We start from the raw sequence: 13,443 nt of genomic DNA, 5'->3' as shown, positions 1-13,443 counted from the left end.
TCAGTATTGCTGAGAAAGGCCCCATGCAATATAATACAATAATACAATATAAATAATAATTTAGTTAATTATAAATACACTGACCAACAATCATCCATGTGATTATTTAAACTGCCAATCGTGTGGCAGCAGTGCAATGCATAAAATCATTCAGATAAGGGTCAGGAGCTTCAGTTAATGTTCACATCAACCATCAGAATGGGGAAAAAATGTGTTCTCAGTGATTTGGACCGTGGCATGATTGTTGGTGCCAGATGGATTGGTTTGAGTATTTCTGTAACTGCTGATCTCCTGGGATTTTCACACACAACAGTCTCTACAATTGACTCTTGAATGGTGCCAAAAACAAAAAACATCCAATGAGCGTCAGTTCTCTGGGCAGAAATGCCTTGTTGATGAAAGAGGTCAACAGAGAATGGCCAGACTGGTTTGAACTGACAAAGTCTACAGTAACTCAGATAACCACTCTGTACAATTGTGGTGAGAATAGTATCTCAGAATGCTATTCTGAGATGGTGGTTGGCGCTGTTTTGGCGGCACGAGGGGGATCTACACAATATTAGGCAGGTGGTTTTAATCTTGTGGCTGATCGGTGTATAAACACATTCAGATTGAAATATACTTTGCATTATTGTGGCAGACAGGTAAAGCATAGATTAGACCAGTGATTCCCAATTGGGGGTACGTAAGCAGGTTTCAGAGGGTACCCAAATTGGATTTTGCTTTGTTTTACTTAAAAAACAAATGTATGATTTAAAATAAAAATAATACTGCTTAAGGCTGGGTAACAATAAAGATTTTCTGATTAATTGCAATGTTCATTTAAATGATCTCGATATATCTGATCCTTAATATCCCAATACCTATCTTTTAATAGGTGAATTTAATTATGTGAAGATCCTTTCACTGCATGTTGAGAGGAAGAGTTTTGACTCGTTCTGAGTAATGTTTCTTCAAAGAAGAGATCCATACAATCCATTTGTCATTGAATAATGTCTTTTTTTACTATCCTTTCTGTTCTTTACAGTCAGTTGTTGATCAAAAACAACAAAAAAGAAATATTTAATTCTAATAAAGAAGCCATGCAACTGCACTGCACTTATGTGCCAGTAGTCTTAAAGAGACAGTAGCGTTTTAGCGCTTGTTTTATTGAAATACTTGTAAATAGTACAAATTATGCATGTGTAAACAACAGGCCTACATGTTAGGACTAACTATATAAATATATATGTATTGTATATATATATATATAAATACTATCTACCAAAATGATGAAAACTTATTGGTACTTATAAAATACAATTTGTAAAATTAATATTTCGGAATGTACCAAGTTCGAAGGTCCCCTGTATAATTAACAGCAATAATCAGTTCTGAATGCAAACTCATATGGCCCAGTTTTGTTTGTTTCATAAATGTCATAACTTTTCATTTTGTACATTAGGGGTTTTACAATATTAATGATTATGTTAAATGATATTAAGTCTTTGGCACACATCTTTGGTTTTATGTCGATGAAGGGGTACTTGAGCCTTAGTGATGGTGATGTGGGGATACAAGCTTCAATTGCTGTGATGCTAGGAAAATTCTATTATGCAATATAAGTACGGGTCAAGAGGCATAATTAATTGTCTTTAATATAAGCAGCAGCTGATGAAGAATGATATCTCCCTGCAAATTACTTTATAATTGTATAATATTAGTAGAATTCATATAGTTATTTCAAACAAAGGCTAATTTAAAATTATTTGCTGCTCACAGTCACGCACGGCTGTGATAAAGACTTTTCAGAGTCATGTTTTGTAGAAATGCAGAAATGAGGCTACGTCCACATTAATCTGAATACATTTTAAAACAGCATTTTCATTTTCGAAACGCACTCCATCCACACTGCCATTTTCAAGTGTTTTCCAAAAGTTGCTCGTCCACTCTGAAACGCATGAAAATGCTTAAATCCCCTTCCTGCACATGCAAAAAACGCTGTTCCATGTATGGTCTGAAACGCAATTGTCCTCATGTTCCGTTGCCGGATAGCAATTCCAAGTAAACTTCCCTTCGGGAAGGCAAGGTTAAGGATGTACAAAGTAACATTTAACAACGCCATCAAAGTGAATAGCAGGCACAATAATGCCGCTACAAAATGAGCTGCCATCTTGATTGTTTTGGGTTAAATGGATTAAATGACTGCATCACAAGACAAAAAATACATCATCGTTTTCAGATATATCCATTTTCGCAGTCCACACTACGACGCCAAGATGGCATTTTCAAATTCATCCACTTGGGAGAGCGTTTTCGGAATGCTCCGTTTTTGCTGTGAAAAACGCCGTCTTGGTGTGGACAGAAGGCCAAAATGTAGAGAAAAAGATGAGTTTCCAAATGAAAATGTATTAACGTGGACGTGGCCTTAGTCTTTATATTACATTTAATTGTTTACAAACATAAAAAAAATAAAGAAAACACTGCTGTTGCTCACCTGCTGTCCCGTTCAGGAATCTCTTTGATGGCTAAACGCACCTGGTTGCTGAGGTCCCGACCTGCGTAAACGACCCCAAACGTGCCTTTACCCAGAACCAACCTGTCTCCATGCTCATCATATTCATAATCATACTGTAGACAGACAAGAGCACACAAATGACATGCTAATCGAAACTGTATAACACTAGCAGGAATACATTTTTTTAAAGAAGCCATGAAATCAAAATTGGAGTTTGTGGCTTTTAGTTTGTGTCTATTAGCTTTTAAGGTTATCTTTGGAACGGGCAGGTTTATCCCCGTCTCTTTGGCCTATTGATGAGTTGAATACATTCACAAACAATTGTTTTAATCAAAAGGTAATCATCGTCTTCTTAACCATAAGCATTTATTCAGGTTATGTTAAAATCATGAATGTTACAGGCCATTTGTGTATTTGACATCTGAGGGGTGACTGAGGGCCTGACCCATATCAGGAATGTCGTAACAGTGCTAAATCATTTACCCCGGCTCCCATATAATAAATATACATGCGAGTTGTAATTAATTCATTGATCAAAGTAAGAGTTTTATTGTGTTTAAGTTTTAGATCATTAATATACACATGTATTTACAGACACAAATACCTTCTTAGCTTTCATAACCTAAAGTACACTATATTTTTGCCTACCTTTGCTCTGTGTGTTTGACTGTTGTAACCCCATTTTCACCTGATATTAAGATGCGTTTCGTGTGAACCGATCACATGTGGTCAGCCCTAAATACAGGTCTAAATGGGGTCTAAAATGTTTTGTGATCGGATCACAAAAACCACATGACGCATGTGTCCATATCACATTTGAGGTGTAAACGCTAATCCGTCCTATATGCGTCCCGGCAGCAATGAAGTGTCACCCCTCACCTGTCAGTCAACCGCTGCGCTAAAACAAGAGTTTTCTTTAAAAGGAAATAACCGTCTGATCGGAATTTTTTTTAAAGTGGATACATACACAATCACGAGAGCTTCAAGGATCTTCTTTAGTGTGTCTGAGATCAACACAGATGACAACCACAAACACCTGAAGCTCCTTTAACACAGGTAATCCACTAAAATATTGGATAATTCTGCTTGACATTGCATTTGTGATTAGGTTAAATTAAAAATTTACTTTGTCATTTCTGACTTTGTTACAATTTATTGTCATGCAGTAGCACACTGACAATATTGAATGATCTATATGTCGTCATGACACAGAGACCTTCCCCTCCAAATCCAAACAAAAGTGGTCACAGGAGATGCATTTAAGTGACCAGGTGTAAACAGCGATGTGTCTCACCTGACCACATTTGATCGGATCACCTGAGACGCATCTTAATACCAGGTGTAAACGGGTCATTGTTCTATCGTCATGTTTGTTCCAGCTGAATAAGGCCTGTGTCCCAGTGAGGCCTGACTCAACCTTGGGGGAAAGATAGTCTATGTTTTTTCCTGTCTAATGGTGTCATTGTAGGAATTGTTTGGAGTTTTGAGGCATGTGACTAAGTCACCTCTGACCCTTCTCTGATTATCTTAGTGGTTCTGAATAATTAATGTTATGTCTCTAAATAACATCTTTTGCAAAGAGCAACCATGTTTGGATGTTTCTAGAATTATCTTTACTGTTCACCTATCAAAAGCCAGCAAAACTGTAATAATGTCAATTCATTTGCATATTTCTATAATTACTGTTGTTTCGGTAATCTGAGTTAGTTCTAGGTTAGATCCTCAATTGATTTTCTGTTCCTGTATTCTTCCATTGGAAATGTGGAGAACTTTGTCTTCGGTAAACTTTCAGGAAAATTGTTCATACTGGTCTCTCTCTAATATAACTGTATTACATTACACTATACCAGGGGTTTTCAAACTGGGGTCTGGGGAAAATTTCAGAGAAAACAAATGTTGACATTCTAAAAGCCTGATATTTACAGCATTATTTTATTTTATTGACAGCCATTGTTTTACATAGTACGAAATAAAAACAAATCTGCATAGAATTTCAAATATTATGAAAAGAAAAATGTACTTCACTATTTTCTTTAAAGCTGCTTTAAAACAATATTTATTGTGAAAAGAACTTATTTCTTTTCTTTTGTGAAAATAAATACATTTGAATTTATTTGAAAAATGTTTCTCTTCAGGTTTTAACATCTTACATTACTATAATAGATAGGGGTATGATGATATGGTCATCTCACAATTTGTTCACAAGTCAATATAATCTCAATTCGATATTATAACACTTTAATGACAAAGTATGACAGAAAATTATTTATTTTTATGAAAAACGTTTGCACAAATGCACAGTTTCTCAACAAAATAAAGTTCTTTAATACACAATACACATGCTCAGAGTTGAAATAATAAGAGTTTCTCATATATCTTTCTCTATAAGAAAAGATTACAAACAAATAAGATTTGAAAAAAGAAATTGTGGGCTATATTCAGGCTGAACAGGTGCAGAACAAGCAATAGAACTGAACAAAACCTGTCCTGAAAAAAGTATGTGAAAGTGTACATTTTATTTATTTAGTAATTTGTGATAGTTATTATAATCACATTTTAACTTTTAAAAATGTAAATATTCTATATTTAATCAATTAATATTATATCATTAAATTGTTTATATAATAATGATATGAGCTGTCACTGTTTAAAATAATGTGTACAATTTATAAGTAAAAACACTTACATTCATTTGTATAACAATCGCTATAATGGTACTGTCACTTTAAGAGATCAACAAGCATGTCACAGACTCGCACACACAGGTTGTGTCTCTTTTGGAGGATGCGTCCTGCCGAGGTCACATTTGTCGGCCGCATACGTCTCGTTTCAGAAAAGCGAGTAGGACACTTTGAATGCAGCCTTCGAATGCGACCTTCTTTCGCGGGAATTCGGAGGATGCATGAGGTGTATCCTTCATGTGCACTCACAACCCACAATTCTTTGCTTCAACGGAAATGTCTAAAAAAAAATGACGCCAATTTGCCCGTAAATATGATGTTCAAACCCACGTAATGTTAATTCCCAAGTTGAAGTACCTCAGTAGATGGGTGCAGAGTATATAATATGTATAATTATTTTAATATACAATTAAAATAAAATATTAGACTAAAACTATACCTGTAAAATCTATTTTCTTTTCTCTTTACATCATTATAACTCTCCTAAAATGTACCTCATACATTCCTCTCTAAAGGGACTTTGTTCTCTTCTCACTCAAAGCACTCACGCTTGTTAAAGAGTGGCGTGCTGTCATAGCAACCATGTTACGTTCAGTTTCCGTTTGTCCTATGAAGGCTCTCTCATTTAAACGAGGCTTGTTCAAAGGACGCGTCCTACCTAGCATGCAGCCTTCCAAATGAGACACAGTGACAGTGTCCTGGTTTACTGAGGAGAGAGAAGTTTCTCGGTATGTTGATCGCATCTATGCTATGAGAGGTTAAAAATAATATTTCTTTTTACTTTTTTATCTGACTGTAAAGAACAGAAAGGATATTGAAGAGACATTATTCAATAAAATCGAGTACGTATGGACAAAAAGCAATGTTGCAAAATGTCAAAATATTGAGTTTTGTCCTGATTCATCATTTATTTTTTCGCGATATATCAAAATTCGATATATCGTCCCATCTCTAATAATAGACAAACTGTCAACTTAATAAAAAGTATAAACTTTTAACAATTAATTTTGCTTTAGTACAATGGCACTAATAAAAGCCAATTATTTAATTTTGCAAACAACATATCATGTTTACTATTTTTCTCAAACTGGGGGTCCTTCGCATGGGGATCATCATATTTGAGGGTCCTTGACATCAAAAAGTTTGAAAACCCCTGATATATACGATAGTGTACTCCAAGCAGATACACACATTTAATTAACTGTCTTTCTCTACAAGGGAAAATGGACCATAGATTTGCACTCCATAGATTTTTGTCAAATCCAATGTAATCTAGACTGAGAATATCCCTCTAATGCCACCCACTAGCAAGTAGCAAATCATGGCTCATGGCTGTGATGTAAACTAATGTCTACTGGCTATTTTTGAAATAAAAAAGGGGACAGGCTTCACGATATGTCCCGCCCCAACTTCCTGTTTCAATAGGAAATACAGTATGTCAAAACAGGAAAAAAAAACTGCACTCATCAAACCATTTCATGGAGTCTCTAATCAAGTACAAAACATTTCAGGTAACACTTTGCAATAAGGCTGTATCACTAACATTAGTTAACTACACAAGTTAACATGAACTATTAATGAACAATAGTCAAGTCATTTTTTTTATTTGTATAGCGCTTTTCACAACACACATCATTTCTAAGCAGCTTTACAGACAATTATGCTTTAAAGGAAAAGAAGCTGTATTATCTGTAATGTATTACCATACATACAATACTATTACAGCATTTATTCATCTTTGTTAATGTTAAATGTATTCTGATGAATTAACATCAACCAAAATTAATAACTGCTGTAATAAAATATGGTTCACCGTTAGCTGATGATACCTAATGCATTAACTATTGTTAACAAATACAACCTTATGGTAAAGGGTTACCAGATTTTATGTTAACATGTAAAGTGGTCTAGATATTCTAGCAAATCTGTGTTATGATTATTATAAATACTGTATCTCAAATGATTATTTTACCTCTAAAGCCTCTGATTCACACTCTGTCTCATCCGAGCCTTTCCAAGCCTCTTCAGTGAGAGCGTTTACCAGATCACAAAACCTACACAACATAAACACATCATTATCACAATATAAGTGGAAAATATCACCAAGTTAATATGTTTAAATACCACTGCACACGTTTAATTTTACACCGCGTCCTAACCAAGCATGATGCGACAAGTTTCCAGCATAGTCATTTTTCTGTCCTCAATGAAACTGAAAATGCTATGCGATGGGACACAATCAAAGCCAATTAGCTTATATTTGATGTTTAATTTACAGCTATGTTGAGTGGGGTTTTAAACCAATGAGATTTCACTGTGGGCGATGCTAACAGGTGCGTCCTGTAGCAACCATTACAGACACTCAGAAATATAAGAGTCTTGTTTTGCTTGGCCACAGAGCAGAGAAAGAAATTATGGCCATCCACAACTTAGAAGACGAAGCAGAAGCCTCCGCCAAGTTGTGCTTCCAAATGTGTTGCGACAGAAATATGATGCAAGTGACAACGATATTAGGTCTTTTAACAGACATGCCTTGGTATAACATGGTAGAATAATTCTATTTGACAATAATTTTTGCAAATTCTGTCCTTAGTATTTTGGTTTCATTATAGGGCTGTGTATTGATACAGATTTCCAAATTCGATTCCATTCGGATTCACAACCTCTTGATTCAATTCCAATTTTGATTTGACATCAAAACATGGGAAATAAATTCTTTCTCAGCTAATGCTGTTTATTATACAGTAGACCTTCTAACTTGTTATGTTACAAAAATATAAAATGTTTATTTTATCAGTAGTTTTACATTATTTTGGTTACATTTTAGCTTTTTAAAAATGCACAAATTCCATGTATTAAATCAGTAAATATGATGTCTTGAAATGGCATATTTTAAATAGCATATACAGTATATACAGTGTGTATGTATATATATATACACCGGTACTAATGAAATATCGCGATACCAAAACATTTAAAACGGTACGATATCATCTTGTTGTTAATTTCGGTACCATACCAGAGTTTTGAGATGAAATCGAAGACTATTTGAAAATAATTTTAAAAAAAATTCTCGATATGGCCAAGTGCGATCATTAAACAGCAGAAGGATGTCATTTAATTAAATAATATAGTCACATGTGCTGTGCGCCACAGAATGAATGAGAGGCTCCACTCTGCTCTGTCATCTCCTTCATACACAGGCACGCAGGCGCGTGCACACACATGCAACACACACTACTAATGCTTGATTGTCATGCAATGTGTCCAATAGTATCCATCTGCAGAGCCGCAGAGAAGTGTGTTTAGTGTTTAAATGGCTGTGAACTCTCAAATTACATTTTTCACCTGAGATTTCAGCTCGCGAGTCGTGGGAAGTTTGATATAACGAACCCTTCAAAAACAGGAAGAACTTCCAAGGACTTTCAAAATAAAAATCCCGCTAAAATGAGAACTTTATTTAACTGGATGCATGAAATTGAAGACATTACGACAGAAAAATATTACTACTCTATAAAAGTTTAATATTCAAAGTAGTAGCAATAATACTCATAATAACAATAATATAATATTATCTGGTTATATTATTAGTATTATTACCTGTAAGCAGTATCACAAAAGCTGAATACCATTACTGAATATCAGCATGTTGTGATTCAGCCATGGCAGCCTCAAGTAATCAGATTATTTTCATTTAATGTTTTCATTAATACTGTAAAGCTCTGTTGTGCATCTTTTTAGTTTTTTCCAAAACTAATTATTTATAAATTACTATATTTTCATTTTATCAAAGCTGTACAGTATGTATTTGATTAAACACAAGTTGATCATAAATTTTTTTGTTAAAACATTTAACATGGAAAAAGGCATAATTTTTATCTATAAGGCTTTATGCAGTTCTTTTTGTCAATCATTTTCTGTGTAATTTCATCAAAAATATGATTTTTTTAAAATTAAGTATCGAGGTAGTATCAATACCGAGGTACCAGGGCTGGTACTGTACTGAAGCCTAATATATATATATATATATATATATATTATTTGTAATTATTTAAATATAACTATTTATAATTATTTAATTATTATTTACTGAATTATTGTTTTTTGAGGGGCTTGCTCAACAAATATATATAAATGCGATTAATTCGATTAATTAATCGGCACACCATGTAATTATTTCGATTAAAAATTTTAACCGATTGACAGCCCTAATTGTTACATGTTTATTATTTACATGAATTTTTTTGCACTATTTACAAGTATTTATACTGATTTGGAACACATGCTAAAATGGTACTGTCTCTTTAAGAATAGTGGCAGTTCATTGAGCGTCTCACAGAAGTGTTTTGGTTGAGCGCACATTAACAAGAGTGGAGTCCAATGGCTTCTTTGCCACGTCAGTGCTATGCGTTATTAGAATAAAGTCTAAAATGTTTTTTTTTTTTTTTTCATCAACAACTGACTGTAAAATAAAAAGAAAGGATATTAAAAGAGACAAACAGATTGTGTGGATTTCATCTTTGGACACACATTACACAGAACGATTCAAACCAAACTTTTACTCTCAACACGCAGTGAAAGGATCTCGGAACTTCTTTACCACAGTAGTACTCAATCACTGCTGAAATCTGAACATTTATCAGCCAGTGGCCAATCACAAGTATTTTTTGTTGCACGGCGTGACATTTGGTTGCATATGTGAGTGATTTAGTGAGGGTTGCCCATAGAGTAAAAGATTGATCTTGAGATTTTAAGACTCGTAATTGGATTGTTCAAATGAAAATCACAATTCATCTGAAAAACTATATTTTTACCAAGCCCTATTTCATTATAAGGAAGAATGAACAAAATGTGGAAAAAATGTATTATTTACAAACACACACACACACACACACACACACACCTCTTGCAGTGCATCTCTGTGCAGAAATAGATCTGGAAGTCTTCAGAGTTGTTCACCACATACAGAAAACTGCTGCGCTCATCAAACTTAGAGATGCTGCATGTGTTGAAAAAAACACAGCCGTCAAAAACACTCAATCTTTCATCTTAAATGCTTCATCATTGTGATCAAGTGATCATACATTATTAAAAATATTCTGAAACTTAAGGCTAAGACAGAGGCTGTTGAAGGATATAAAGGCTTAGGCTATAGTTGATTGGTCAATAAGCCATTTCAGCTGTGCAAAATCCATGATGTAGTAGCAGCTATGAGGCAAAACATCTGCTGAACCTCAGTTTACATGTCAGGGACTGTATTTTCTAGTGGAAGGATGCCATTTCATTTATTTTAAATAGTTTTTTTTAAAGAAATAAGAAAGGGTGTGACAATACACTTAGCTCACGAGACGAGACGATACACGATACTGGGTTCACGAGAACGAGACGATATTTTAACACTACACTACCGGTCAAAAGTTTTGAAACACTTACTCATTCTTTATTATAATTTTTTTTCACATTTTAGAATAACAGTAAAGTCATCAAAACTATGGAATAACATAAATGGAACTATGGGAATTATGTTGTGACTAAACTTCAGACCTGGTTGATTTTAGTTAAGAGCTGCAGTCGTTCTGTTGGTGTCTTTGCATAGTGCTTGTGTTAGCCGCGGTGTACGGCACTATTTTCTTACAGTGCTTACATACTGGCTGTGTCTCGTTTTGGAAGGCTGCGTCCTCCGGAGGTCACATTTGTCGGCCTCATACCTCATACGTGAAAAAAATGAAACGAGACAGTCTCGATGACGTATGCGGCCAATAAATGAGACCTCCGGAGGACGCAGCCTTCCAAATGAGACACAGCCTTTGTTCGCGTCTTGTCTGTCACTCTGTCGCCGTTTATTGTTTCCACCGGGTATCTAAAATGCTGCCACACAAACTATTTAAAGTTGGCGGGGGCAACTTCTATGCTAATTTCACCCTCACACTCCGTCATGCTGATATCGTGAGACAGCTTTTGACCTCAACAAGAAATATCATCACGTTTTAATATCACAAGATCTCGTCACACCCCTAGAAATAAGGCACATGAGGATATGCTCTGCTGTGTGTCAGGCCTAAAAAAGGCCTTTAGCTGTGACTATATTCACAATGCAGCACAGATTCTTGTGCCTTATTACTCAATTAAAGGTTGTTTTTTTTTATTTATTTTATTTTTTTTTAGAGTAGACGGTATTTACCTCACACCTCGCACTGATGCTGCACTGAAGTTCCACTCATGAATCCCCTTATTCTGAGACACAGAGAGAGACACAGTGTGACATCATTCAGCACTTACACTTCCTTGCTACCTTTAAAAACCTCCAGTAAAACTGATACATTAAACATTTGTAGCTCAGAAAACCGTTACAGGGATAGTTCACCCAAAAATGAAAATTCTCTAATCATTTACTCACTCTCATGCCATCCATTCTTTTTTCTGATGAACAAAAACATCATTTTTTATAAGAATATCTCAGCTCTGTTGGCCCATACAATGCAAATGAATGGTGGCCAGAACTTTGAAGGTCAAAAAAGCACATAAAGGCAGCATAAAATAATCCATATTACTCCGGTGGTTAAATCCATATTTTCAGAAGTGATATGATAGGTGTGGGTGAGAAGCAGATCAATATTTAAGTCCTTTTTTACTATAAATTCTCCTCCCTGCCCAGTAGGTGGCGAAATGCACAAAGACTGTGAATCGACAAAAACAAAAGAAGAATGCTAAAGTGGAGATTTATAGTAAAAAATGGCTTTTTTCTCATCCACACCTATCATATTGCTTCGACCTTCAAAGTTCTGGCCATTATTCACTTGCATTGTTTGGACCTACAGAGCTGAGATATTTTTCTAAAAATCTTTATTTGTGTTCAGCAGAAGACAGATGAGTAAATGATTAGAGAATATATTGTTCTCATTTTACAACATGTATCTCTGCCTCTGAATTGACTAGAAACTTAATCTAGGTGTCGTTGGAAAGCTTAGATCCTCAGTTTTGCGATGATGTATTAAAAGATTTCATCATCAACAGTCGACAACATATTTTGCAGATGATTTACTCATCATGCTTTTTCTGCTGGACTGCATTTTTCTTCTGGACATCTGAGATATAACACTGAATTATTTACCCAAGCAAGCTAGAAAATGGCTTATTTTTAATAAAACAGCCTAAGGTAAGAGCTGATATAGAGTTTGTGGCTACTTGAGGGTTACAGAAGCCGTGAAATCAGATGTTTGTCTTTGTTGTCTTAAAGAAATCCTATTTCAGTTAGTGATTCTTTTAATAATCATTTGAACTATGGTACTATGGCAACAAAATAAAGTAGTCACATTCCTGAGAACAAGAGCTTTCATTTGACTTGTCTATTTATTAACACTACACACTATTTATACATCATTATATTTAATATACATGCAAAAGTGACGTTCTGTGAAACATTCAGATTTTAAGGCTTTTTTAAATGATACCACATATGACTTATATTTCTGGGGACTTTTACATTTTAAGCATACATATACTACACACTCCTGGCCCCACTCTGCACAGTAAAGGGGTTAACATAATTAACGTAATGTTTAAGGTTTATAGTCACATTTGTAAAATATATTTTTTAAACCCATATTGATTTTAAATGAATAAGTAAACAAACCAATGAAGAAAGTGAATGAATGAATGAATGAATGAATGAATGAGTAAACAGAAAATAAATGATTGATTACATTATCATCAGGGGTCACGTGCCAGATAGACAATGTGTTCTCCTCCACATCATTGTTTATTGAGAGGTAAGATGGCTGGTACACTTTAGTGGGCTCCAGTATCAACACCTGCACACATGTCAAAAGTATCCATTAATGACAACAGTAAGTGCATATAAAATAAATAAATGGTCTCGGGCTGTGTATAAACCTATATAGTTGACATGTCTACATGAGCAGCTGTCTACAAACAGCATCCTAGAGAAGGTTTATGGACTGCACACCACAGCAAATGAGATCTATTTAAAATCTGAAGTGTTTCTCCTAGACAGCAACAATATTAAATGGAGAGCAAATGGAAACTTTGGCTGAACTCTCCTGCTTTTCAGATGTTTCTATTGAGAATCACACCCTAGTATTCTTACATGTGTCTTCTATAGAGATTTAGAAGAGATCTCACCAGGCCAGATTGGGGCAAAATTTCAGGCTGGTCTCACACTCACCAAGGCCACCCCATAACCCATAACCAATTTTGAAACAACAACCTATAATGTATCTAAAAAAAATAATAAAAAAAGAGCAT

The 13,443-nt window shown here is 34.8% G+C and overlaps 1 protein-coding gene across 3 annotated transcripts in view; it reads right to left on the bottom strand.

The window, feature by feature from the left end:
• LOC127409880 (mitogen-activated protein kinase kinase kinase 5-like) overlaps positions 1–13,443 on the bottom strand; it is a 127,522-nt gene that overhangs the window by 53,456 nt on the left and 60,623 nt on the right. For all 3 annotated transcript variants that reach the window (XR_007892049.1, XM_051644810.1, XM_051644809.1), the window contains exons 11-15: positions 12,882–12,989; positions 11,360–11,412; positions 10,082–10,177; positions 7,151–7,232; positions 2,477–2,610 (exon numbers count right to left, since the gene is read on the bottom strand). Coding sequence is in view for 2 of the 3 variants with exons in the window: in XM_051644810.1 (XP_051500770.1) it covers positions 2,477–2,610; positions 7,151–7,232; positions 10,082–10,177; positions 11,360–11,412; positions 12,882–12,989 (473 nt within the window). In the remaining variant the exon portion in view is untranslated. The remainder of the gene's footprint in view (positions 1–2,476; positions 2,611–7,150; positions 7,233–10,081; positions 10,178–11,359; positions 11,413–12,881; positions 12,990–13,443) is intronic.

This window comes from Myxocyprinus asiaticus, chromosome 19, assembly GCF_019703515.2.
Source record: "Myxocyprinus asiaticus isolate MX2 ecotype Aquarium Trade chromosome 19, UBuf_Myxa_2, whole genome shotgun sequence".
Lineage (NCBI taxonomy): Eukaryota > Metazoa > Chordata > Actinopteri > Cypriniformes > Catostomidae > Myxocyprinus > Myxocyprinus asiaticus.
This window is presented reverse-complemented; position numbering and strand designations above follow the sequence as displayed.